Source organism: Cetorhinus maximus, chromosome 34 (genome assembly GCF_964194155.1).
Source record: "Cetorhinus maximus chromosome 34, sCetMax3.hap1.1, whole genome shotgun sequence".
Classification (NCBI taxonomy): domain Eukaryota; kingdom Metazoa; phylum Chordata; class Chondrichthyes; order Lamniformes; family Cetorhinidae; genus Cetorhinus; species Cetorhinus maximus.
The window spans coordinates 2695846-2720388 of record NC_135912.1 but is presented as its reverse complement, the minus strand read 5'-3'; the positions used below and the strand labels follow the sequence as shown (position 1 = coordinate 2720388).

The following is a 24543-nucleotide window of genomic DNA, read 5'->3' as shown; positions in this document are numbered from 1 at the left end:
ACCCCTCCAGTTATAAAGGCTAACATTCCATTAGCCTTTCTGATTTTTTTTGCAACTGGTCAAACAATCTGCCCAAGCTTTTAAGTTCTGTTGACGTTTTTTTAAAAAAAAAAATTCCTTAAGATAAATCACCCTCTTAAAATACAAGAGTGGCATTTAAATGCATTTCTTCGCTACAAGTTCCTTCCTCTTTAAATGGGAAGCAGCTTTGTTTGTGTTGCCGTCAAATGTCTGATCAAAGAGTTGAACGATCCTTTGTTGTCCTACAGGCGCTCGTGTCGCTGTTGGAACGGGCCTTGGACTGATTCCTTCTGCTCGTGACTTCGTGGGTGCTGCCATAGGGTCTTTGCACAAGGGGTAGGTGACACTATCTCAATGCTCTGTTTGCCTACATGGAGCTCTACAGCATGCAGACAGGCCATTCGGTCCTGCCGGGTGTTTGTGCCTCACCAAAGCCTCCTCATGCCCCTCTCTTCGTTTCCCCCTCTGGCTCATTTGCTTGTTGTCTTGAATCTCCACCCTCCTGCCAGTGGAAACCGTTTCTCCCCCATCTCCTCTAAAATGAAAACCCGTCATGATTTTGAATGCCTCTATTAAATCTCCCCTTCTTTGCTTGAAGGAGATCAGTCCAGGCTTCTCCACTCTCCGCGCATAATGGAACTCCTTCATCTCTGCTACCAACAGTAAGAGCTAAGGGTAGAAATAGGAGCAGGAGTAGAACATTCGGCCTGTTAAATCTGCTCCGCCATTCAATACGATCATGGCTGACTTTGAGCTTCAACTCTGCTTTCCCGCCCACTTCCCATATCCCTTGATTCCCCGAGAGAACAAAAATCTCTCAATCCCAGCCTCAAATGTATTCAACGATGGAGTATTCACAACCCTCCGGGATAGAGAAGTCCCAAGATTCGCAACCCTTTGAAGTGAAGAAATCCCTCCTCATCTCGGTCCTGCATGATCATCCCCTTATCCTGAGACTGTGGTGCCCCCACCCCCGTGTTCTAGATTCCCCAGCCAGGGGAAACAACCTCTCAGCTCTGTGTCTACCCTGTCAAGCCCCGTCAGAATCCTGGACGTTTCAATGAGATCGCCTCTTGTTCTTCTAAACTCCAGACAACATCGGCCCAATATGCTCAAGCTCTCATCATATAGGTCAACCCTCTCATCCTAGGGACCAATCTAGTGAACCTATGAGGACAGGTTGCAGTGATAGATCATCCCTTAATCTTTAAACCTAATTGAGATGATGAAAGGATTCAATAAGGTAAATAAAAACTATCTCCTCTAGGCTTGATACATTTTTGTTGGGTAATAGTATGAGGGCATACGGAGCCAAGGTGGGTAGATGGAGTTAAGCACCATCCTGGGACTAATGGAAGGGGGAAAAGGGGTCCCTGCTCCTGAATGAAAGCCAGTAAACATGCACCCACCCCCCCTCCCAACCCCACCCCTCACAGTCCCCTCTTTGTTGGGACCAAGCTGAAAGCGATGCCCTCCTTGGTTGATCAGGCACTCGCCTGGCTCCACATTTAGCCATTTGGTGTGGAGTAGTTTCGTCATTCATCCGTTAAGGTATGTGAATGTGTTCTCTAATTTTTAACTCTGTTTTTTCAGTCCACTGCTGTGACGCTTGGATACCCCCCACCCACTCCCACAGCACCATCATCTGTTGTGATGAATACTGCGCTCTGCCACAAGGCCTCCACAGTGTCCCAGCGCCCGGCTGCCAGGAGACGAACCAAAAACTTTAAAAAGCGTTACCCTTGTAGCACCGAAAGTATCTGACTGCCATCGAAGCCATGGCAACAGACTGTGTGGCAGAGCCTGCCATGGAGGCGGCCAAGGAGGGTGAGAGCATGCCCGATCCCCCAGCTGGCCAGACCGGACCGGTGGAACAGGCCAGCGACTCTGAGAGGCAAGGCGGCGGAGGCGAGCCCATGGCAAAGGTCGCCCGGCTAGTAACCGATGAGGGCTTGCCCCTGCTTCTGGCTTCCGACTCACTGGAGCGATCAGAAGGGTGCCAAGTCCTGGTGACCTCTGACCTCCCCGTGACCTCTGACCTTGGCAGCCCTTCAAGAGACGGAGGCGTGCAATTGGCCGAGGAGGAGGAAAAAACGAACGGAGGCCAAGAGACGGAATGTCGTCCTGACCACCTGGAGCCAGATAAAAACGGCAAGAGTGAAGCGGAGACCAGGCAAACAAGTGAGAGTGCAGCTGTGCAATGCACTGAAGGTGATACCGTCTACTAGTAAGTAACTCTCCATCTCTGTTGTACATTTCAAAATGTGTTGGGAGCCCTTCCAAATACACCCGTTCCACAAGAATGCGTGAAATAGTTTGTCCAGGTGACTGAATATTGCCCTGGGTTAAGCTTTTGGGGTGAAAATTTTTCTTTATATTCATTCCTGGGATATGGGTGTCACTGGCAGGCCAACAATTGTTACCCATCCATAATGGCCCTTGTGAAGGTGGTGGCGAGGTGCCACCTTGAACCGCATTTCTATTTCATCTCTCATGTCCTCACTTTACGGCTCACCTTTTGGAGCGTAGTCACCGTTATAATGTAGGAAGCGCTGCAGCCAATTTGTACACAGCAAGCTCCCACAAACAGCAATGTGATAATGTCCAGACAGTTTAATTTATTAGTGGTGGACGAAGGATAAAATATTGGCCCAGGACAATGGGGAGACCTCCCGGCTCCTCTTTGAATAGTGGCGCATGGTCCACCTGAGAGGGGTAGGCAGGGGCTCAGTTTAACAACATCTCTAAAAGACGGCAGTTGCGACACTCCCTTAGCACTGGCATTGAGGGTGTCAGCCTGGTATTTTGTGTCTCTGGTGTGGGACTTGAACCTGTGACCATCGTGACTCAAGAGGCGACCTACTGACTAGGCCACAGTTGACACTGGCTGATGTCAGCACTCACCCCAGTATTACACAGCTCAGAATGCCCTCTTCAGACACCATCTTAAGCCTTGAAGTACAGAGTCTAGAATTGTAGTTTTGATGATATTTCACACGTGCGTGCGCGCACAGCCCAACCAGTGATTTTTTTTTAGGGGCGATGCTGGGCTGGAGGATACTGTGTCCACAGTGTTCTCATGTGCTGGTAAATATCCCGTGGTCCAAATGTGTCTGCTCTTTCTAGCCAGGTGGGATACGATTTCACCCAAGTGCCTCAGCATGTCTCGGGTGCGTGGAAGGAGTACACAGGAGTGGCAGAGAACTTCCTGAAAGGCTGCAAGTGGTGAGTGAGGGTTCCCGCTGGTCATGGAAAACATGGAAGTTTTCAAAAAAGGCCCAAAGTAATTGAAAAGTCATGGAATTTTATAAAGACAGGGGTGAGACTTTTCTGTGGATTTCCAACCTTTTCCAAAGTTTTTTCCAATGTCCACTTTCCCCCTCTCCATAATTGTTTGCTTTGCTTCCCATGTCCGGAACCACAGACAGGTTTTGTTCTCCTGCCTGATCCCTCTGATTGCCACCACTGGCTGCTTTGGACATTGCCAGACAGCTGCAGTCAATAGCTGAGTAGTACGCACCAGATTCCTCAGTCCCTCCTTTCTTATTTGCCTTGTGTGAGGAGATTGTGTTTGTTGGTGTCAGTTGCAGGTTTTTGTTGTTATAGAATGGTTACAGCAGAGAAGGAGGCAATTCAGGCCGCCATGTCCAGGTAGGCTCTCTGTAGGAGCAACTTGGTTCAACCCACACTCCCTGCCCTGCAAATTTTTCTCTTTGGCTATGTATCCAATTCCCTTTGAAAGCCACAATTGAACCTGCCTCCACTCACTCTCAGGCAGTGCATTCCAGATCCTAACCACTCGCTGTGCAAAAAAAAAGGTTTTTCCTCGTGTCGCCATTGGCTCTTTTGCCAGTCACCTTCAGTCGGTGTCCTCTGGTTCTCTGCACTTGCAACAATTCCTGTTAACCCATCATCCCTTCACTGACCTACTTTGGCTCCTGGTCCAGCAACACCTCAATTTTAAAATTCTCATCTTGTGTCCAAATCTCACCGACAGAGACTTCATTATGTTTGCTGAATTCTTCCTATGCCCCGTATCCTATCCGTAATGAACAGGTCGAGCAGGGGCCTGAAGCCAGGCAGGAGTGATGTGGGGTGATACTCAATCGTATGCCACTGAAGCCTGTGCCAGCTCTTTGAAAGAAGTGTCCAATTTGTCCCACTCCCCCTGCTCTTTCCCCATAGCCCTGCAAATGTTTCCTTTTCAAGTAGTTATCCAATGCCCTTTTGAAATTTGCTCTTGAATCCTCCCAGGCAGCGCATTCCAGATCATCGTAACTCGCTGCGTAAAACTTGCATGTTTCTCATGTTACCTCTGGCTCTTAGTCCAATTACCTTAAATCTGTGCCCTCCAGTTTTAACCCTCCTGCCACTGGAAACAGTTTCTCCGTCCCCCACCCTGTCAAAACCTTTTATTATTTTGAGCACCTTGATTAAATCTCCCCTTAACCTCTGCCGTAAGGAAAACAATCCCAGCTTCTCTGGTCTCTCCACGTAACTTGAAGACTCTCATCCCTGCTGCCATTTGTTTCAATCTCCTCTGAATTCTCTCCAAGGTGTTGACATCCTTTTTAAAATGTGATGCCCAGAACTGGACACACTACTCCACCTGAGGCCTAACCAGTGATTTATAAAGGTTTAAACAGAACTTCCTTGCTTTAATGCTTCATGCCCCTATTTAGAAACCCATGGATGCTTTTTTTTTTTAAACAGTTGTTTTATTTTCTCTGCCTCTGCACCCCTCCCCAAACCACCTCTTTCCCCCCCGCCCCCACCCGTTCCATGGTCCAGTATTTGAGCTTCTCTCAGCATCTTCCCATTATATACACACATACATATGAATTAGGAGCAGGCCATGGCCCTTTGAACCTACTCCGTCATTCAGTAAGACCATGGCTGCTCTGATTGTAACCTCAGCTATACATTCCTGCCTACCCCCGATAACCTTTCACCCCATTGTTTATCAGAACCCCTCTAGCTCTGCCTTAAAAATATTCAAAGACTCTGTTTCCACTGCCTTTTGAGGAAGAGAGTTCCAAAGACTCACGAGCCTCTGAGAGAAAAAACTTCTTATCTTATGGCATGGGTCAGTTTGGGATTTAACTGTGATAATGTTTGTGCTTGTGAACTTGGTGTGCAGCATTCCCCTCTCTGCTCTGGATCCTGCAGATACGAGGTACAGGAGGCAGCCATTCAGCCCCTTAAACCTGTTCCGCATCAGAGAGATCATGGCTGATCTATGACCTAATTCCATATACCCAGCTTTGCCCCATATCCTTTAATACCTTTGGTTAACAAAAGTCTATAACCAAAGCCTATCAATCTCAATTTTAAAATGAACAATTGATCCAGCATTAATTTCTGTTTGTGGAGGAGAGTTACAAATATTAACCACCCTTTGTGTGTAGAAGCGTTTCCTAGTTGCACTCCTGAAAGGTCTGGCTCTAATTTTTAGACAATGACCCCCCCCCCTCAACCCTCCCCACACCATAATTGTAGACACCCCAGCCAACGGAAACAGTTTTTTGCTATTGACTCGTATCAGAAAACTTCGATCAAATCAACCCTTAATCTCCTAAAAGAGGTTTTGTTAATAGAGGCATAGAGTACAAGATCAAGGAGGTTATGTTAAATTTGTTTAAGACACTGGTTCAGTCACAACTGGAGTATTGTGTCCAGTTCTGGGAGCCCCACTTCAGGAAAGATGTGAAGGCATTAGATAGGGCGCAGAAAAGATTCAGAAGAAGGTACCAGGGATGAGGAACTTCAGTTACATGGATAGATTGGAGAAGTTGAGACTGTTTTCCTTGGAAAGGAGAAGGCTGAGAGGAGATTTGATCAAGGCGTTCAAAATCATCAGGGATCTGGACAGCTTAGATAGGGTGAAACTGTTCCCATTGGTGGAAAGATTGAGAACCAGAGGGCACAGATTTAAGGCAATTGGCAAAATTAGTGGTGACATGAGAAACTTTTTCACACAGCGAGTGGTTAAGATCTGGAATGCACTACCTGAGAGTGTGGTGGAAACAGATTCAAACAAGGTATTCAAGCAGGAATTGGATTGTTATCCAAAAGGAAGAATGTGCAGGTTACATGGAGAAGGCTGGGGAATGGCACTGGGTGCATTGCCAGTGCAGACATGATGAGCCAAATGGCGGCCTCCTGTGCAGCAACAATTCTGTGATTTCATGACTTCAGGACAACTGAAAGCATCCTGCAGCCAATGAAGTACATTTTGAAATGTGATTACTGGTAAAACAGATTGGTTTTTAAGTTCTTTGTGTGTTTAACAAGCTTTCTGAGTGACTCTTTTTCCTATGTTGGTGTGCTGTGATCTGAATTGGATTCAGCGGAAGCGTCTCTTCCCTTGTTGACTCATTGCCTGTGTGCCTGTCTTTCATCCTAGGGCCCCGGATGGTTCTTGCATTCTGACCAACAGCGCTGACAACACACTGCGGATCTTCAACCTCCCCTCCGAGCTGTATAACGGGAAGTGGGATGACCTGCCCGAAATGGTATCTGTTTCCTTTCCCCTGCACCATTCTTGTCTTTTACACGAACTCGCAGAGAGAGAAAAATTAAAAATTAGATTTCCCCACCCCAGTCCCAAATTTCTTCCCCTCCTGAAGCATTACTGCCTTTCTGCCAAAGTGCGATTCAGCGCTGGCAGCCTTTAAGGCACCTTTACCCCCAGCAGCTATTCAGCTGCAGCAATTGTTGCAAGCCAGCTAGATTCCAACGTCCTGCTCTGTCCCCTTCCAAGCTTGTTTGAGATGGGTGCATTTGTGCCTGCGCCACGCGACGGTCAACATCATGTACCGTGATGGAAAAATCCTGTCATCTTAATGGGGATTTTCACTGCTGCTGCACTTGTTGGAGACAGTTGTGTCTCGATCGGTACTCTCAGCACAGTCCACAACTAAGGAGATAGTGATTCCCATGCGAGACTCACTCTGCACGTGGAAGTTGCTAAGTTTTATATATAACCTGATAAGTGCTGTAAAATGCATTTCAACCAGGCTGCCTGCAAGGCTTCTACATTCCAGTCACTCGCGCTCCTGAATTCAGCGCATCTAAGCACGGCGTTAACTAGTGAGTAAGCAGGGTTGTTTCTGCCAGGCAGAAACAGATTGCTTAATAGCACAGCAACTGGCAACTTTGAAACTGGTGTTAATGAGGATTTTTTTTTTTTTGGACGGTATAAGCGTTCTTTGGGCATTAGAAGCCACCCTGTTTTAAATGTAGATGTATTAGGTGGTGGGCGCTCTCATTTGAAATGTTAAAGTATTCTGAAAGGGCTTGACAGTTAATGATGAAAGGCTCTTTCCCCTTGGCAGAAGAGTCTAGAAGCAAGGGCCACAGTCTCAGCATAAGGGTTGGCCATTTCCAACTGAGGTGAGGGGAAAATAGAGTTGAGGTAGAAGATCAGTCATTGGTTTTATGAAAGGGAAACCGTGTTTGATATATTAGAGCTCTTTGAGGAAGTAACAAGCAATGTGGATAAAGGGGAAATTATGGATGTGCTGGACTTCGATTTCCAGAAGGCATTTGACAAGGTGCCACATCAAAGGTTACTACACAAAATAAGAGCTCATGGTATAGGGGTAACATATTAACATGGATAGAAGATTGGTTTGTGAACAGGAAACACAGTAAGTATAAACTTGTCATTTTCAGGCTGGTAAGATGTAACGAGTAGAGTGCCACAGGGACCTGTGCTGGGGCCTCAACTATTTACAATATATATCAATGCTTAGAATGAAGAGACCAAATGTATAGCTGCTAAATTTTCTGATGACACAACAATAGATAGAAAATTAAGTTGTGAAGTGGACATAAGGGGTCTGCAATGGGATATAGATAGATTAAGTGAGTGGGCAAAAATTTGGCAGATGCAATATAATGTGCGAAAATGTGAGCTTGTCCACTTAGGCAGGAAGAGTAGAAAAGCAGCATGGAGAGAGATTGCAGAATTCTTGAGGTACAGAGGGATCTGGGTGTCCTGGTACATGAATCACAAAAAGTTAGTATGCAGTTACAGCAAGTGATTAGGAATGCAAATGGAATGTTGGTGTTTATTGCAAGGGGAATGGAATCTAAAAGTACGGAAATTTTGCTACAGTTGTATAGGGTATCGGTGAGACCGCATCTGAAGCACTGTGTACAGTTTTGGTCTCTTTATTTAAGAAAGGATATAAATGCATTAGAAGCAGTTCAGAAAAGGTTCTCTCGACTGATCCCTGGGATGAGGGGGTTATCTTATGAGGAAAGGTTGAACAGGTTGGTCTGTATCCATTGGAGTTTAACAGAAAGAGAGGTTATTGAAACATAGGGGATCCTGAGGGGACTTGACAGAGTGGATGTGGAAAGGATGTTTACCCTTGCGGGAGAGACCAGAGCTAGGGGACCCAGTTTAAAATTAAGGGGTCTCCCATTTAAAACCGAGATGAGAATTTTTTTTCTCTGAGGGTCATGAGTCTGTGGAACTCTTCCCCAGAGAATGGGAGTGGTGGAGGCAGGGTCCTTGAATAATTTGAAGGCAGATAGATTCTTAACTAACAAGGGAGTTAAAGGGTATCGGGGATAGGTGGGGAAAATGGCATTGAAGTCACAGTCAGTTCAGCCATGATCTTATTGAATGACGGAACAGGCTGGAGGGGCGTAGTCCTAATTTGTATGTTCATATCTTATTGACTGGCAGAGCAGATTTGAGTGGCCATGTTGCCTATTCCTGCTCCTATTTCTTATGTGTATCATCTCTCATATGAATAAAAATGAATGGCAGTTTTACCTGAACACGGGTTTTTCAAATTTATTCTTTACGGGATGTGGGTGTCACATGCTAGGCCTGCATTTGTTGCAATCCCTAAGAGGTGATGAGCTACCTCTTGGGCCACTGCAGTCCATGTGTTGTAGGTACACCCACAGTGCTGTTAGGGAGGGAGTTCCAGGATTTTGACCCAGCGACACTGAAGGAAACCGATATAGTTCCAAGTCAGGATGGCATGTGGCTTGGCGGGGAACTTGCAGGTGGTGGTGATCTCATGCACCTGGTGCCCTTGCCCTTCTAGGTGGTAGAGGTCGAGGGTTTGGAAGGTGCTATTGAAGGAGGCTTGACAAGTTGCTCCAGTGCATTTTGTCGTTGGTACACACTGCTGCCACTGTGCGTCAGTGGTGAAGGAAGTGAATGTTGATGGTGGTGAATGGAGTGCTGATAAAGTGGGCTACTTTGTCCTGGATGGTGTCAAGTTTCTTGAGTGTTGTTGGAGTTGCACTCATCCAGGCAAGTGGAGAGTGTTTCATGAGGCTCCTGACTTGTTCCTTATAGTTGGTGGACAGTTTTTGGGGAGTCAGGAGGTAAGTTACTCACCACAGAATTCCCAGCCTCTGACCTGCTCTTGTAGCTACACTGGCTGGTTCAGTTCAGTTTCTGGTCAACAGTAACCCTGAGGATGTTGATGGTGGGGGATTCAATGATGGTAATACCATTAAATGTTAATGGGAGATGGTTAGATTCTCCCTTGTTGGACATGGTCATTGCCTGGCACGCATAGTGGGAATATTATTTGCCACATAACAGCCCAAGCCTGAATGTTTGCGAAACCAGGTCTCCTTCCTATTGGGTGCTAGGTTGAGAACTGTCTTAGTGCAACTTCCCTTTATTGCAAAGCTGGCTGCTGCTCAGGTCTACCCTGGGTTCCACTTGTGAGCCACCCACACGTCCAGCTGACACTTACCACTCCCTGTGCAAATTTTATGTATTGCCGTCCAAACTTTGAAACATAGAATGATGCGTAATGTCCATTTTCCACCCCCCCGCCCCCCCCTGCTGCCTCAGCTCAACTACTGCTGAAACCCTCAGCCGTGCCTTTGTCATTTCTAGCCTCGACTATTTTCCTAGCCAGACTCCCATCTTTTAGCCATCATAAACTTCATAAACCTCATTCACCCATCACCCACTGTGTGTGCTGATTTACGTTGGCTCCCAGTTCAGCAGTGCCTCAGTTTTAAAATTCTCATCCTTGTTTTCAAATACTTCCATGGCCTCACCCCTTCCCTATCTCTGTACCCTTCCCCAGGCCCTACAATCCTCAGATCTCTGCGCTCCTCCAATTCTGGCCTTTTGCAGGTTCCCAATTTTAATTGCTGCACCATTATCACCATGATTTCAGCTTCATGCCCTAAGCTCTGGAATTCCTACCTTAAACCTTTCCGCCCCTCCACCTCTCTCTCCTTCATTAGCATGCTCTTTAGATCCTACCTATCTAACCAACCTTTTGGCTATCTGTCCTAATATCTTCTTAGGTAGTCAGATGTCAAACCCAGTTTGGTAACACTCCTGGAAACGCATAGGGACATTTTAGAACATTAAAGTTGTTATTTAAATGCAAGGTGTCACAACTTGCCATGTAAGAATAAAGAAATAATTCTCGCCTCTGGTTCTTTTGCTGTTGTCCTTACCTCTTGCCTTTGAATTTGCAGAGTGCTGTATTGCGTATGCCTGAGGGAGATACCATATATGATTATTGCTGGTACCCAGTCATGTCCTCGATGGCTCCTGAGACCTGTTTGTAAGTGCTGGTTACTCGTAAGTGCAGAATATTACTGTATATTCCTATATACTTGATGTTTTGTTTTAAGGGTCCGTCTCCCCCAATTCAACCCCCACCCGCTACCCCCCCAACTCCGACCTCCGCACTTAACCCACTAACAAAATTGAAGGAACATGCACCATTTTCAATTCTATTGGCCCGTTAGTTATTCAGAAAAACGAGTTCACTCTCCTCTTGACTATTGGAATGCCTCACCCTCGAAATGGGGAGGCGGTGATGTAGTGGTATTGTCACTGGACCTGGGTTCGAATCCCACCACGGCAGATGGTGAAATTTGAATTGAATAAAAATCTGGAATTAAAAGTCTGATGATGACCATGAAACCATTGTCGATTGTTGTCACTAATGTCCTTTAGGGAAGGAAATCTGCCGTCCTTACCTGGTCTGGCCTACGTGTGACTCCAGACCCACAGCAACGTGGTTGACTCTTGAACGCCCTCTGAACAAAGGGCAATAAATGCTGGCCCACATAACATGAATGAATAAAAAAATGAGAGAGGTTTTTTGATCTTTCAGTCGTACAGCACAGCAGGAGGCCATTCAGCCTGTCATGCTAGTGCCAGCTCTGCGAAAGAGTTTAGAGACACTCCTCGTAGCCCTGCAAATTTTCCGTTTCAGGTATCTGTCTGATTCCCTTTTGAGAGTTATATTGAATTTGCCATCACTGATCTTTCAGATCAAAACCCTGCTGTATATTTTTTAAAAGTTCTCCTTATCTTTTTGTCAATTATCTCAAATCTGTGTCCTCTGGTTACCGACCCTCCTGCCAGTGAAAACAGTTTCTGCCTGTTTACTTGATCAAAACCCCATGTCATGTTGATGAGCTTGATTAAAGCTTCTCTGCTGAATCCAGAACATGTGTAAAAATGCTGGGAATGTTTTTGATGAAGCAGATATCAGAAACGTCACTAACCCATCCTCCCACTTTACTGATATTGACACAGAGAAGGTGTTTCGCTTGTGGGGTGGGGATGCTGGGGCATGAATATGTGACAGTCACCAATAAAGCCAATTGGGAATTCAGGAGAAAGCTCTTTACCTAGAGATTGGTGACAATGTGGAACTCGCTACCACAGAATGGTTGAGGCAAATAGTATAGATTTGTTTAAGGGGAAACTTGATGAACATGAGGGAGAAAAAAACAGAAGGAAAAGAATATACTTTCAATGCTCAGTTATTCTTTGTAAATGATCCTTAAAGCAGAATGAAGGAGGCTTGTAATGGTGTTTAAAATCGTGAAGGGTTTAGCTAGAATAAAGAAAGAGAAATTGGTTCCCATTGGCTGAAGGGTCGACATCCAGAGCGCACAGATTTAAGGTGCTTGGCAAAAGAACCAAAGGTGACGTGAGGAGAAACTTTTTTTTATGCAACGTGTTGTTTGGATTTGGAATGTACAGTATAATAGTCGCCTTCAAAAGGGAATTGGACAACTAGATCGATTTTTTTTTTTAAAAATTGCAGGGAAATGTGGAAAGAGTGAGAGGCTAACTGGGCTACTTTTTAATAGATGGGCTGAATGGCCTCTTTCTGTGCTGTACATATTCTGTGTAATATTGACTGAGCTGCTGTATATTTCCAGTACTTGTGGGTTTTTATGTTGGTCTTATTTGTACAGCAGAGTAAACCTTACTTTCCACAAACTCAATTTCACTTCAGAGTTGCTTAGTTTGCTGAAAAGTTTCTTTGTACGAGTGAATCCGTATAACTGAAACGTGAGGTGAGACAGCAGTCAGAGCATGGCTTCTGAACTCCACGATGTCGCCCTTCTTTTCACAGCCTGGCCAGCAGCAGCCGCGACAACCCGATTCACATCTGGGATGCATTCTACGGGGACCTGCGGGGGACGTTCAGGCCTTACAATCACCTGGTGAGTCCAGACGCCAGGTTGGCATAACATGCCGCTTTATTCCCTCCAGCATTCACCCCGCACGTTTATCCAGCGGATTTAACAGACTGGATCTTAGGGCATGGGGCAATGTCTGCCAGGGAGCATGCTGTGAGGTGGGGAGCTGCAATTCTGGGCAGGGGTTAGGCTGGGAGGGGGAAATCTCCCTGGTTACCACTGCTGGTGAGTGGCTGATTCGGCATGCTTGGTATTTGTGGAATCAGGTTCGTCTGTAATTCCTTATTCAGCGAGATAGCTGGTGTTTACTGTCAGCCAATTTCAGCCAGAACGGGCTGTAAGGAGTTGAGAGAGGGGTGTGGTCGGGAGAAGGAATTTCATTTTCCGTTACAGACACAGATAATGCACTCCAAGGAGCTTTACCAAAACAAAGTTTGACACTGAGCTACTGAAGGAGAATTAGTGCAAGTGACCAAATTATTGATCAAAAACATAGGTTTTAGGGAGGGTCTTAATGGAAGGGAGAGGCAGAGAGGTTTAGGGAGTGAATTCCACAACTTATAGTCTAGGTAACGGAAGACATGGCCACCAGTGAGGCGATAAATCATGGATGTGCAAGAGGCCAGAATTGGAGGAGCACTGAGTTCTCAGAGGTTAATAGGACCGGAGGAGGAGGAGGTTATAGAGATAGGGAGGGAGGAGGAGTGGTTTGAAAACGAAGGATAAGAATTTTAACATTGAGGTGTTGCTGGACCGGAGCCAATGTGAGTTAGCAAGCACAAGGGGGAGATGAGTGAACGGGACTGAGTTGCGCAGTAGGATGCAGGCAGCAGAATTTTGGATGACTTTAAGGTTATGGAAGAGTTGGGCCTGGAGATAACAAAGGCATGACGAGGTATATCTGGATACCCAGATGCTGTGGAGTGTTAGCCACCAGAGATAATTGCTGTTATCAAGTGGGGTGTTTTTTTTTTGTTGTTTGCAGGATGAGCTGACGTCCGCTCACTCCCTCTGCTTCACACCTGATGGGGCTCAGCTGTTCTGTGGCTTCGACAAGATGGTGAGGGTGTTCGAGACGTCTCGCCCGGGCCGGGAGTGTGAGAAGAGACCAACGCTGGGTACACCCGACCACTTTTCAATAGCTGTGTGAGGGGGTTGGGGTTTGGGGCTATATTGGTTGGAACAATAGAACTTGCCAATTAATTCTTGCATCACTTTGAAATGACTTTAAACCGTCATTCTCTTTAAACACCATGGGTCCGATGTTTATTGCTCCTTTGTGTCAAGCTACGTGGCTGCAGCGTCTTGCATGCCATCATCATCGAGTGCAATTTAGATTGGTCATCATGTCAAATTTATCTCAATCCTTTGAGTCAGGAGGTTGTGGGTTCAAGTCCCAGTCCAGAGACTTGAGCATAAAATCCAGGATGACACTTCCAGTGCATTACTGAGGGAGCATTGCACCATCTTTTTGGATACAATGTTAAATTGAGGCTCTGTCTGCCCCCTCAGGTGGGTGTAAAAGATCCCCACTGCCACTATTTCAAAGACGAGCGGGGGGGGGGTTCACCCAGTTGTCATGGGCAATATTTATCCCTCAACCAACATCACAAAAAATGGTCTCCGCAGGTCGATGAGTCAGGAAGACAAAAGATCATCACTGAATAATCGAAAGGAGAGGTTAGGAGTTTTCTTTTAATTATGCAGAGGTTTGATAGGGAATATAATGCCCTCTGAGAAACTATGGAGGGATCAGACTCTTCGGCTTTTAACAGGGGAGCAAAGGAATATTTGAAGAGAAACGTTTAAACGGGGCAGGGGGACAGAGCTGATTGGATAGCTTTCTCAAACTGCTGTGCAGGGCCAATGGGCTGAATGGCTGTATCCTGTTCTGTTCAATCCCCTCATTCATGGTCCACAACTTCTTTTAAAAAGTCAGCCCGCCAAAGAATTGCTGCACTCCGCGCCTTGACTTGAGATGGGGACAAAGGGGAAGAGACTAGTACAGCAGTGCCCCAAGGGAGTGGTGAGTTTTCTGTTGGATGGTCGGACAGAACAGGCAGCAATCGGCAATGAATTTCCTGTGAAACAAAGACGGGGAATTCGGGCGTGCCCAAATCTGCGGTCTCCCGCCGCTGACCGACTTCTTGTTCTGTTTCCAGTGAAAAAGCAGGGGCAGACCGGGATCATCTCATGCATCGCCTTCAGCCCTGAACACGACCTGTACGCCTGCGCCTCCTACTCGAAGACGGTGGGGCTGTACTCCCGGGACAAGGGGACCGTGCTGACCATTCTGCAGGGCCACCAGGGAGGGGTGACACACGTGATGTTTTCATCCGATGGAAACCTGCTTTATACTGGAGGACGGAAGGTGAGCAGGGAATCTTTCAGATGTGCGGGAGGTAACTCGGTGTACAAAAGCAAGGAAGTTATGCTGATCCTTCAAATGTCATTGGTTAATCCCCAGCTGGAGTATTGTGTCCAATTCTGGGCACCACATTTTAGGATGTTTGTGATTTGTGATGTTTGTGTTTAATGTTTATGATTTCTTGTAAAAAGACATTTTAGTAAAAAAAGAAATGTTATATTAAAAAACCTGCCACTAGGTTGTGCTAAGTCACGGATGTATTGCCCTCTGGTGCAGAATAGGAATAAAGTTGGGGGGTGGTGGGGGGGTGTGTGATGGCGACGAAGATGGGATCATCATTATTAGGGGCTTGTTATGAGATAGCAGTTTGGTAAAACTGAGTTATTTAAAGACCCCAGAGGACAACTTTAAACGACTGTCATAACCTATATTTTTGTATATTTGGGATGCAACTCTAAATTCAAGAGTCAGACCACCAGTTCTCAAGAGGTTTTATATTAAACTAAATGAAACATTTTATTAATTTACACAAGCTAAATACATACACATGACTGCAAATTACTACTAGCATAACCTTTAACAAATTCCTAAACTAATCTCCATTAAGGCAACAGCAACCCATAGACTTAACCAGACACCAGGCAAAGTATTTTCACCTTACAAATTCAAAATGAGTTTCACTTTGGTTCCTGTGGAGAGAATTATAGGCTTACAATTACTTTGATCTTACATTGCCTCTGCCCTGCACAGACAAAACTGCTATCCTTATACCCAGCACAGTTCATTGAATATAAATTCTCATTGTATCACCAGCTCTTCTAACAATAAAACCCCTTTCATAGTACCAATTTTATTCGTAATATAAACATTTGCACGATCTCTGCTAGCTGGGTGCCAGATTTCACTCGCCTTCTTGAATGCTCTATTCAAAAAATGCAAATGCCTCTCTTACATCTCAAAACTAGTACACATCAAAGCACCCAGACTAGCTGGGCTGTAATCCAATTAAGACACAGCCACACACTAAACCTCTATTTTAAAAGAAAAATATTTCCTAATAATATTATATACATTAGTAGCTTCATGACAGTCTTTAGAGGCTTTTGATCCAGCTACTATGGGCTTTGTAGTTTATGTCGAGTAAATGGAACAGTTTCTCATTGCGAATGAGATTGAAGAGGAAGAGCAAGCTTTGGTGTTTCTTACAGTCATCGGAATGAAAAATTTCACTTTACTGAGAAATCTCATTGTCCCTGGCAAGCCAGCAGATAAAAGCTTTAAGGAACTTGTGGACATTTTGAAAAAGCACTTTGATCCCAGACCGACAATTATTGCTGAGAGATTCAAGTTTCACCGCTGAGAACAGCATGAGAGAGAGTCAGTTTCCCAGTTCTTGACTGAGTTGAGAAAGGTAGCAGAACATTGTAACTTTAAAGGTTACCTGGAAAAAGCATTGCGTGATCGCTCGGTTTGTGGACTAATAAATGAAAGAATTCGGCGTAGATTGTTAGTGGAGCAAGAGTTGACACTGAAGAAAACATTTGAGATTGCGCAAAGCATAGAAATGGCAGAGAAACAAGCTGGCGATTTGAAAGCACATTCTAACAATGCCAAAGTTAAAATAGTAAAGTCGGGGCATACTAGCTTTCAAACATGTTATCACTGTAATGGAATAGGGCATGATGCAGAAGCCTGTAAGTGGAAAACCTCTGATTGTCACTACTGTGGGGGGAAAAAAGGGCACATACAGCATGCATGTAGATCAAAGGCTGATCACAATAAAGCAGTACTGCCAAGAAAAAAGGCATCACGAGGAGCACACACAGAAGTTGCACTTGAAAATAGACAGCTTAAAAAAACACATTACTTGGAAACAAAATACAAAAGTAATGAGAGTCCAGACAAGACAAAATTGCAGAAGAGCAATTGTATTGCATTGAAAGTAGACGAAGGACTAAAAGTTGGCATTGCCTTAAATGGTAAAATAGTTGAAATGGAGATTGACACTAGAACATCGGTTTCTATTGCTTCAAAGAAGACATGGGAGAAAATTTTCAAGAAATGCCCATTGGAGAAAACCCTCCTCCAACTTAGCACCTACACTGGTGAGCCTGTGAATATACTTGGAAAAATGTCCATTCGAGCTCAATTTGGAGATCAAATAGCAAGGTTGCCACTTATCATTGTGAAGGGGGAATCACCCATCGCTTATGGGCAGGAACTGGCTAAAAGAAATTTGGCTGGACTGGAATAAAGTAAATAAGGTGCATTGCAACCTCATGTTGCAATCCTTGTTAGACAAGCATACTGATGTCTTCAAAGAAGGTCTTGGAGTCATTAAAGACATTGAAGCCAAACTTGCTGTGAAGGCTGAAGCTTCTCCAAGGTTCTTCAGACCACATTCAGTTCCCTACTCAATGCGACAGAAAATTGAGCAGGATCTAGAACGACTTGAAAACTTTCAGATAATTGAGAAAGTTGATTATGCAGAGTTGGAAGCTCCAATAGCCCCAGTAGTGAAGGATGATAGGTCTATCAGAATAAGTGGTGAGTATAAAATCACCATTAATCCTTTCCTGAAAGTGCATCAGTACCCGCTACTGAAAATTGTTTGCTGCTCTGAATAGAGGTGAATTATTCACAAAGCTTGACCTATCACAGGCATTTTTGCAAATGCAGCTGAGCGAAGATTCCAGCAAGTATACAACTATCAACACACACACAGCTCTATACCAATACAAATGACTACCATTTGGAATCACGTCATCACCAGCCTTATTCCAGCAGGCCATGGACAAAATACTGCAGGGCCTCCCTGGTGCAATCTGCTTCCAGGACGGCATGCTCTTCACCGGGAAATACCTCCCAACTCGCTTAGAGAACCTAGACAGGGCCCTGTGTAGACTGGAAAAGTACAGCATCTGCTTTAAGAAATCCAGGTGCTCGTTCCTGAAGCCCGCAGTGGAGTACCTGGGACATGTGATCGATGAAACTAGTCTCTCAGCCTCCATAGAAAGGTGGAGGCAGTGGCAAATGCACCATAGCCCAAAAATGTTAAGGAGCTTCATTCATTTTTGGGACTTGTGAATTACTACGGCAAGTTCATTTCCAGTTTGGTTACCAAGGCAGCACCACTAAATAATCTGCTGAAGAAGAATGCAAAATGGGATTGGTCACAACCTTGTCAGAAAAGTTTCAACGAACTCGAGCAAGAGCTCACTTCTGCTAAAGTCCTGGCCCATTTCGATGAAATTTTGCCTGTCAGCCTGGCTTGTGATGCATCCGGTTATGGTGTTGGAGCTGTCATCTCCCACATATTTCCTGCTGGCAGTGAAAGGCCCATTGCATACATCTCATGCACATTGTCCAAGGCAGAACAAAATTATGCCCAAATTGAGAAGGAAGCTCTTGGACTAATTTACGGAGTCAAGAAGTTCCAACAATATTTGTATGGGCGTAAATTCAGGTTGATTACAAACCACAAGCCTTTGACCTGGTTGCTTAGCCCAAAGTCACAAACCCTGACACTTGCCACCACATCGCTTCAAAGGTTGGCAATGATCTTATCTGCTTACCAGTACAAAATTACATTTCCATGTACTGAGAATCATGGAAATGCAGACGCACTTTCCAGATTTCCATTACACCACAGCTCCACAATCAGAAGTCGTCACTGCTTTCAATGTGAACCAAATAGACATGTTACGTGTTAAATATATCAAATTCGACTTGAAACGCAGAGGGATGCTGTGCTCTCCAAAGATTACCTGTACACACAGAAGGGTTGGTGTGTACCTCGAGAAGTGACTACTGAATTTAAACCTTACTACATGCGTAGATTTGAGCTGACTCTGAAAGACGGTTTTTTGTTATGGGGAATCAGAGTTGTTGTTCCTCCAAAATTCCAAACCTGAGTGTTAGAAGAACTTCACCTCAGTCACATGGGAATTGTCAAAATGAAAGCATTAGCTCATCTCCATGTATGGTAGCCACACCCGGATAAAGACATTGAACCACGGTCAGTGATTGCCTTCCATGCCAAGAAATGAAGTCTTCTCCTGCACCTGCCCTGTTACATCCGTGGGCTTGGCCTGACCACCCATGGCAGAGACTTCGTGGACTTTGCCAAACCACTTCTTGAACACATGTTCCTGATTGTGGTGGATGACCACACAAAGTGAACTCATGTTATTCCCACGCAGTCGACTACTTCAGCAAAGACCATTGATGCTCTCCGGAATGTGTTCACTATTTTTGGATTGCCGGAGCAGATTGTGCCTGACAATGGCACACAGTTCACATCATGTGGATTTCAAACATTCCTGAAAAACCATGGGATCAAGCAGATTCTCATCTCACCTTACCACCCATCCTCAAATGGTGAAGTGGAGTGCTTTGTCCAGACATTTGAAACGGCCATATTGAAGGGGAGGACAGGTTGGAAGCTGAAGTTAAGAACTTTTTGATGATGTATCATACCACTCCACATTCGACAACAGGCATACCTCCTGCTGAGCAGATGTTTTAAAGATGACTGCATACCAGAATGGATTTGCCGTGTCCGGATTTGAAAGGATTGATTGGTTCGAGGCAACTTGATCAGAAAAGGTCACATGACACAAGTAAACCAGCTCGTGAGTTTAATCTGTATCGGTCTGTTTGGAACACCAAAGTGGCCAGCGTCGAGACCACTGACCTATGATGTTGAATCTTCCTGTGGAATCTGGAAGAGACACACTGACCAGATTAGAGAAGCCAAATCCAAGGAACCAAATTTCCAGGGATCTCCAGTCACAGCGGGAGATTTCTAGGAAACATCTCCAGTTGGTGAAACCAGACTTGATTCAGCTGACAAACCTGTAGCTGCAACTGTTGAACCTGAACAGAAACAAGTGGAACAGCAGAACCATCCATTTCTAAGCAAACAAACTGAGATACCTAAGCCAATCTCTGTAGGCCAAAGCAAATCTGCAAACCACCTGACTGATTTGTTCCTAGCTAAAGGGGGAGGAGATGTGATGTTTGTGTTTAATATTTGTGCTTTTTTGTAAAAGGACATTTTATTTAAAAAGTGTTATATAAAAAAACACTAGCGGGGGGCGGGGGGGGGTGGGGTGCTAAGTCCCGGACGTATTGCCCACTGGTGTAGAATAAGGAATAAAGGAGCCTTCTTTTCACACATGAAGCTGGGGTTCAGAAACAGATAGCTGTGTGTGTGTGGTGTGTATATTCTTAATTGTTAAGAAGTGACAAAACACTTCAGATTTCAAAGCCTTAAAGAGAGTGCAGAAGAGATTTACTATTTACTCGAATGATACCAGAGATGAGGGACATCAGTTACATGGAGAGACTGGAAAAGCTGGGATGTTCAGCATGAGAATTAAAGGAAGATCTAAAATGAAGGTTACGGGAAGATTTAGTCTGTTATGGAGGCGAAGTCACTTTGTGCTTCTCTAATCTCCACTGCCAGGAGAGTCAATAACCAGAGGACACAGATTTAAGATAATTAAGAAAAGAATCAGAGGGGACAATGAATAAAAATTTTGTTTTGATCTGGAACGCGCTGCCCTTAAGGGCAGTGAAAGCAAATTCCATAATAACTTTTAAAAGGGGGATTTGGATCAACGTCAAAAGGAAAGTTTTGCTAGATTATGGGGGGGAAAAGCAGGGGTAAGTGGGATTCATTAGAGGAGCCGGCACAGATAGGATGGGCCGAATGGCCTTCTGCACTGTATAATCCTATTTTCTGTCAGACAGGGGAGTATGATTGGGGGCCGCCTATTTTAAACCACATCCCAATACCAATTTCAATCTTTCAGCCGGCCCAACGAGACTCCTTGATACCTGCTCAAGTGAGCACATGGTCCACCTCACTGGAGCTGTACTCAGTACTATTTTCTACTGCCTCTTTCCTGAGTACTCTGTTCTCTCATGTTTCCCTAAGGATCCCGAAATTTTGTGCTGGGACCTACGCCAGCCTGGCAAAGTGCTGTTCTCCATGCTACGCTCAGCAACCACCAATCAGAGAATGTACTTCGATCTGGATCTGTGAGTAATCCTTTAACTACTTTCAGTGAGTTGCCGGTTATCGGTTGGTGATTACAAGGCTTTTGTTTCCCCAGTATGTCTACTGACAGAGTTGTGGCCAGGCAGCAAGTCCCTCTGGTTCGCTACTGAGTTGGACGGAGTTTACATGCTGCACATCGTGCCCCCCCAACCCCGCAGCCCCTCTGCTGGTGACCAGAGTCTGCTATTACACTATGCCCTCTTAGATAAACGTAAAAGATCCTGTAGTCCTTTTTGAAGACGAACAGGAGAGTTCTCCCCCCCACCACCCCCGGTGTCCTGACCAACATTTACCCTTCGACCAACCCCGAACAATAAAAGGGCGATCTGATCATAAAGACATCATTTGCTGTAAACAAATTGCTGCGTTTCCGACATTGCATGAACACCCTGCTTATCCCTCCACAGTTACGGGCGCTATGTAGTCAGCGGGAACACAGAGGGAACGGTTTCCGTGTGGGACACCACGTTACCGCCGGCTGAGGGGCCAGACTCTATCCTAGATCCAATTCTTCAGTTCCACACTCAGCAGGACTGTGTTAATGGGATAAGGTAAGCTGTAGCATGTACTCCGTGGAAGCTGTTTGTAGGGTGCATTGGTGATGCCGAGTGGAAGGAGAAATAGGTTAGCAGACAAGGAGCGGGAGGTGGGCAACAATCCCGATGTGAGGATTAAAGGAACATCCTAAATGAAGATCTTGAGCCTGGCGGATATATTGAGATTTGTGCAGTTGTTGAAGTTGAACTGTTTGGGGAGCCACTGAAAGTTGTGTTTTTTGACCCTGAGCTGAACTTGCAAAGGCATTTCCTCTCCATCACCAAGACAGTCTGCATCCACTTCCGTAACATCGCCCATCTCCTTCCCTGCCTTAGCTCATCTGCTGCTGAAACCCTCATCCACGCCTTCATTACCTCCAGACTTGACCATTCCAATGGATTCCTAGCCAGCCCCCCACCTAACTTGTGCTAAGTCCCATTCACCCATCACACCATATGCTCATTGACTCACATTGGCTCTCCATCTTCAATGTGTTGATATAACAGTTCTCATCCCTTTTCAAATCCCTCCATGGCCTCGCCCCTCCTTATATCTGTAAACTCCTCCAGCCCCACAACCGTCTGAGATATCTGCACTCCTCCCATTATGGTCTCTTACACATCCCCGATATTAATCGCTCCACCATTGGTGGTTGTGCCTTCAGCTGTCAGGGCCCCAGACTCTGGAATTCCCTCCCTAAATCTCTCCGCCTTTCTACATATTTTTACTCTTTTAAGACGTTCCTTAAAACCGACCTCTTTGACTAGGCTTTTGGTCACCTGTCCTAATATCTCCTGAAGTGGCTCAGTGTCAAATTTCTGTGCGGAAACGCTCCTGTGAAGGATGTCGGGACATTTTACTATGCTAAAGGTGCTCTATAAATGCAAGGTGCTGTTAGAAGCCCTGGCAATCTCAGCAATGTTCTACTGCTTACCTCATACGTTAAACTCTGACCCCGTGGCTTGCTCCCCCTTCCGCAGCCTGCACCCGCACATGACCCTGTTGGCCACCACCTCGGGGCAGCGCAAGTTTCCGGAGCCAGCCGAGAGCGAGGATGAGGGCAACGGGATCCTGATGACACACCGCAACATCAGGGCTGAGAACTCCATGAAGCTGTGGCTCTGCTCTCAGCGGCCTTCCCTGGCGACACAGGCCGGCTATCCAGGAAGCAACTTGCAAACCAAGGGCTCTGTGTTGGAGCTAGACTAACTGGCGCTCATAGCGCTGCCTTGTGTATGGTAGAGAGGGGGTTGGGGGGGAGGGGGGGGTGGTGTGTGTGTGTGGTGTGGGGCGGGCATGGTGGAGTGTTTCCACATTGAGACAAAAATCGCTCCCCGTCGAACGAGGTAACATTACGTTTCTCTTGTTTTTCTGTGTGGCTGACTGTCTGCCCCTAAATGGGGCAGTCCAAACCTGCAGGCTTCTCGCTTGAGATTAGTGAGGGCTTTCAGCTGCTTCAGGCTGCGAGGGAAAGGCTTCCCTTTATCTTTTTTTTTTCAGGGCCTCTTAGACTTCAAGTGTTATGGAAACATTAAGCAGAAGGGAGAGTGACATGTTTTTCTACTGGCCTGTAATTAATCACCGAATAGTCTTTGCGGTTCGAGAGGCTACAGCAATATGTGGAGTATCATCCACTGTGGACGCTAAGCGGAGAGGGTGGAGCTTTTGTTCGAGGCAGTGGTGGGGCATGTTGGTGGGTCAAAAACTTAATAACTCTACATCTAATCCTGTTAAACCAAACCTGGGAGCACTTGTCAACTCTGGGTACCTGAAGTGAAAAGTATTCTAGATATTAGGGAGCTTGACTCTCTAACTAACCCTGTGCTGTACCTGCCCTGGGAGTGTTTGATGGGGACAGTGTAGAGGGAGCTTTACTCTGTATCTAACCCCGTGCTGTACCTGTCCTGGGAGTGTTTGATGGGGACAGTGTAGAGGGAGCTTTACTCTGTATCTGACCCCGTGCTGTACCTGTCCTGGGAGTGTTTGATGGGGACAGTGTAGAGGGAGCTTTACTCTGTATCTAACCCCGTGCTGTACCTGTCCTGGGAGTGTTTGATGGGGACAGTGTAGAGGGAGCTTTACTCTGTATCTGACCCCGTGCTGTACCTGTCCTGGGAGTGTTTGATGGGGACAGTGTAGAGGGATCTTTACTCTGTATCTAACCCCGTGCTGTACCTGTCCTGGGAGTGTTTGATGGGGACGGTGTAGAGGGATCTTTACTCTGTATCTAACCCCGTGCTGTACCTGTCCTGGGAGTGTTTGATGGTGACGGTGTAGAGGGAGCTTTACTCTGTATCTAACCCCGTGCTGTACCTGTCCTGGGAGTGTTTGATGGGGACAGTGTAGAGGGAGCTTTACTCTGTATCTAACCTCGTGCTGTACCTGTCCTGGGAGTGTTTGATGGGGACAATGTAGAAGGAGCTTTACTCTGTATCTGACCCCGTGCTGTAACTGTCCTGGGAGTGTTTGATGAAGACAGTATGTGTCTGGACGATCAATGTTCCAGCCCTTGCATGTAATCCTTCAGATCTTCTCAAGCAAAAAAAATTCCAAAAGCATACGAGTGTGAATGTCAATGACCAGAATCAAATGGAAGATAAAGGAATGGCTGTTGCACAAGGATTGAAAGGGCTGGGTGAGGGTGCCAGAGGAATGCAATATTCATCAATCATTTTAGATACTTTTCAAAGAATGATATTTTCATAGTCTCGAGGAACTATACTCACCAAAAATACTATGATCCCTACATCTCCCTGACTCTCAATCTCTCCAAATAAATGCTGACATCTGGAAAAGGCAACAGTGTGACTGAGGGAACAGGTGGATTAGTGTTTTGAACAGAGACCCCCTGAGTCGGACCCCCTGACGGCGTCACGTTCCTTTCAGATGTTGACCAGCTGTTTAATATTTTGTGTGTGTTTTACCTTGTTTAAATTTTGCACTGGGTTCCTCGAATGTGCAGGCAAGGCCTTGCTGCAATTGACTGCACCCCAAGATCCTGTTTGAGCAACATCCTGTGGCTAGAAACCATTGGAATAACCCCTACGATTTCTGGATTGAAAAGGATAAGCCAGGGACTGTGCTTCGGACCCCT

The 24543-nt window shown here is 45.7% G+C and overlaps 1 protein-coding gene across 1 annotated transcript; it reads left to right on the top strand.

The window, feature by feature from the left end:
- The first annotated feature begins 266 nt into the window (after positions 1–266).
- wrap53 (WD repeat containing, antisense to TP53) lies at positions 267–22693 on the top strand. Its single transcript, XM_078533910.1, has 11 exons — positions 267–357; positions 1615–2248; positions 3148–3246; positions 6428–6536; positions 10504–10592; positions 12411–12501; positions 13463–13595; positions 14640–14848; positions 20790–20893; positions 21320–21463; positions 22430–22693. Exons 2-11 carry the CDS (start codon positions 1800–1802, stop codon positions 22656–22658), a joined length of 1656 nt encoding a protein of 551 aa, XP_078390036.1. The 5' UTR covers positions 267–357; positions 1615–1799; the 3' UTR covers positions 22659–22693.
- Positions 22694–24543: the final 1850 nt, after the last annotated feature.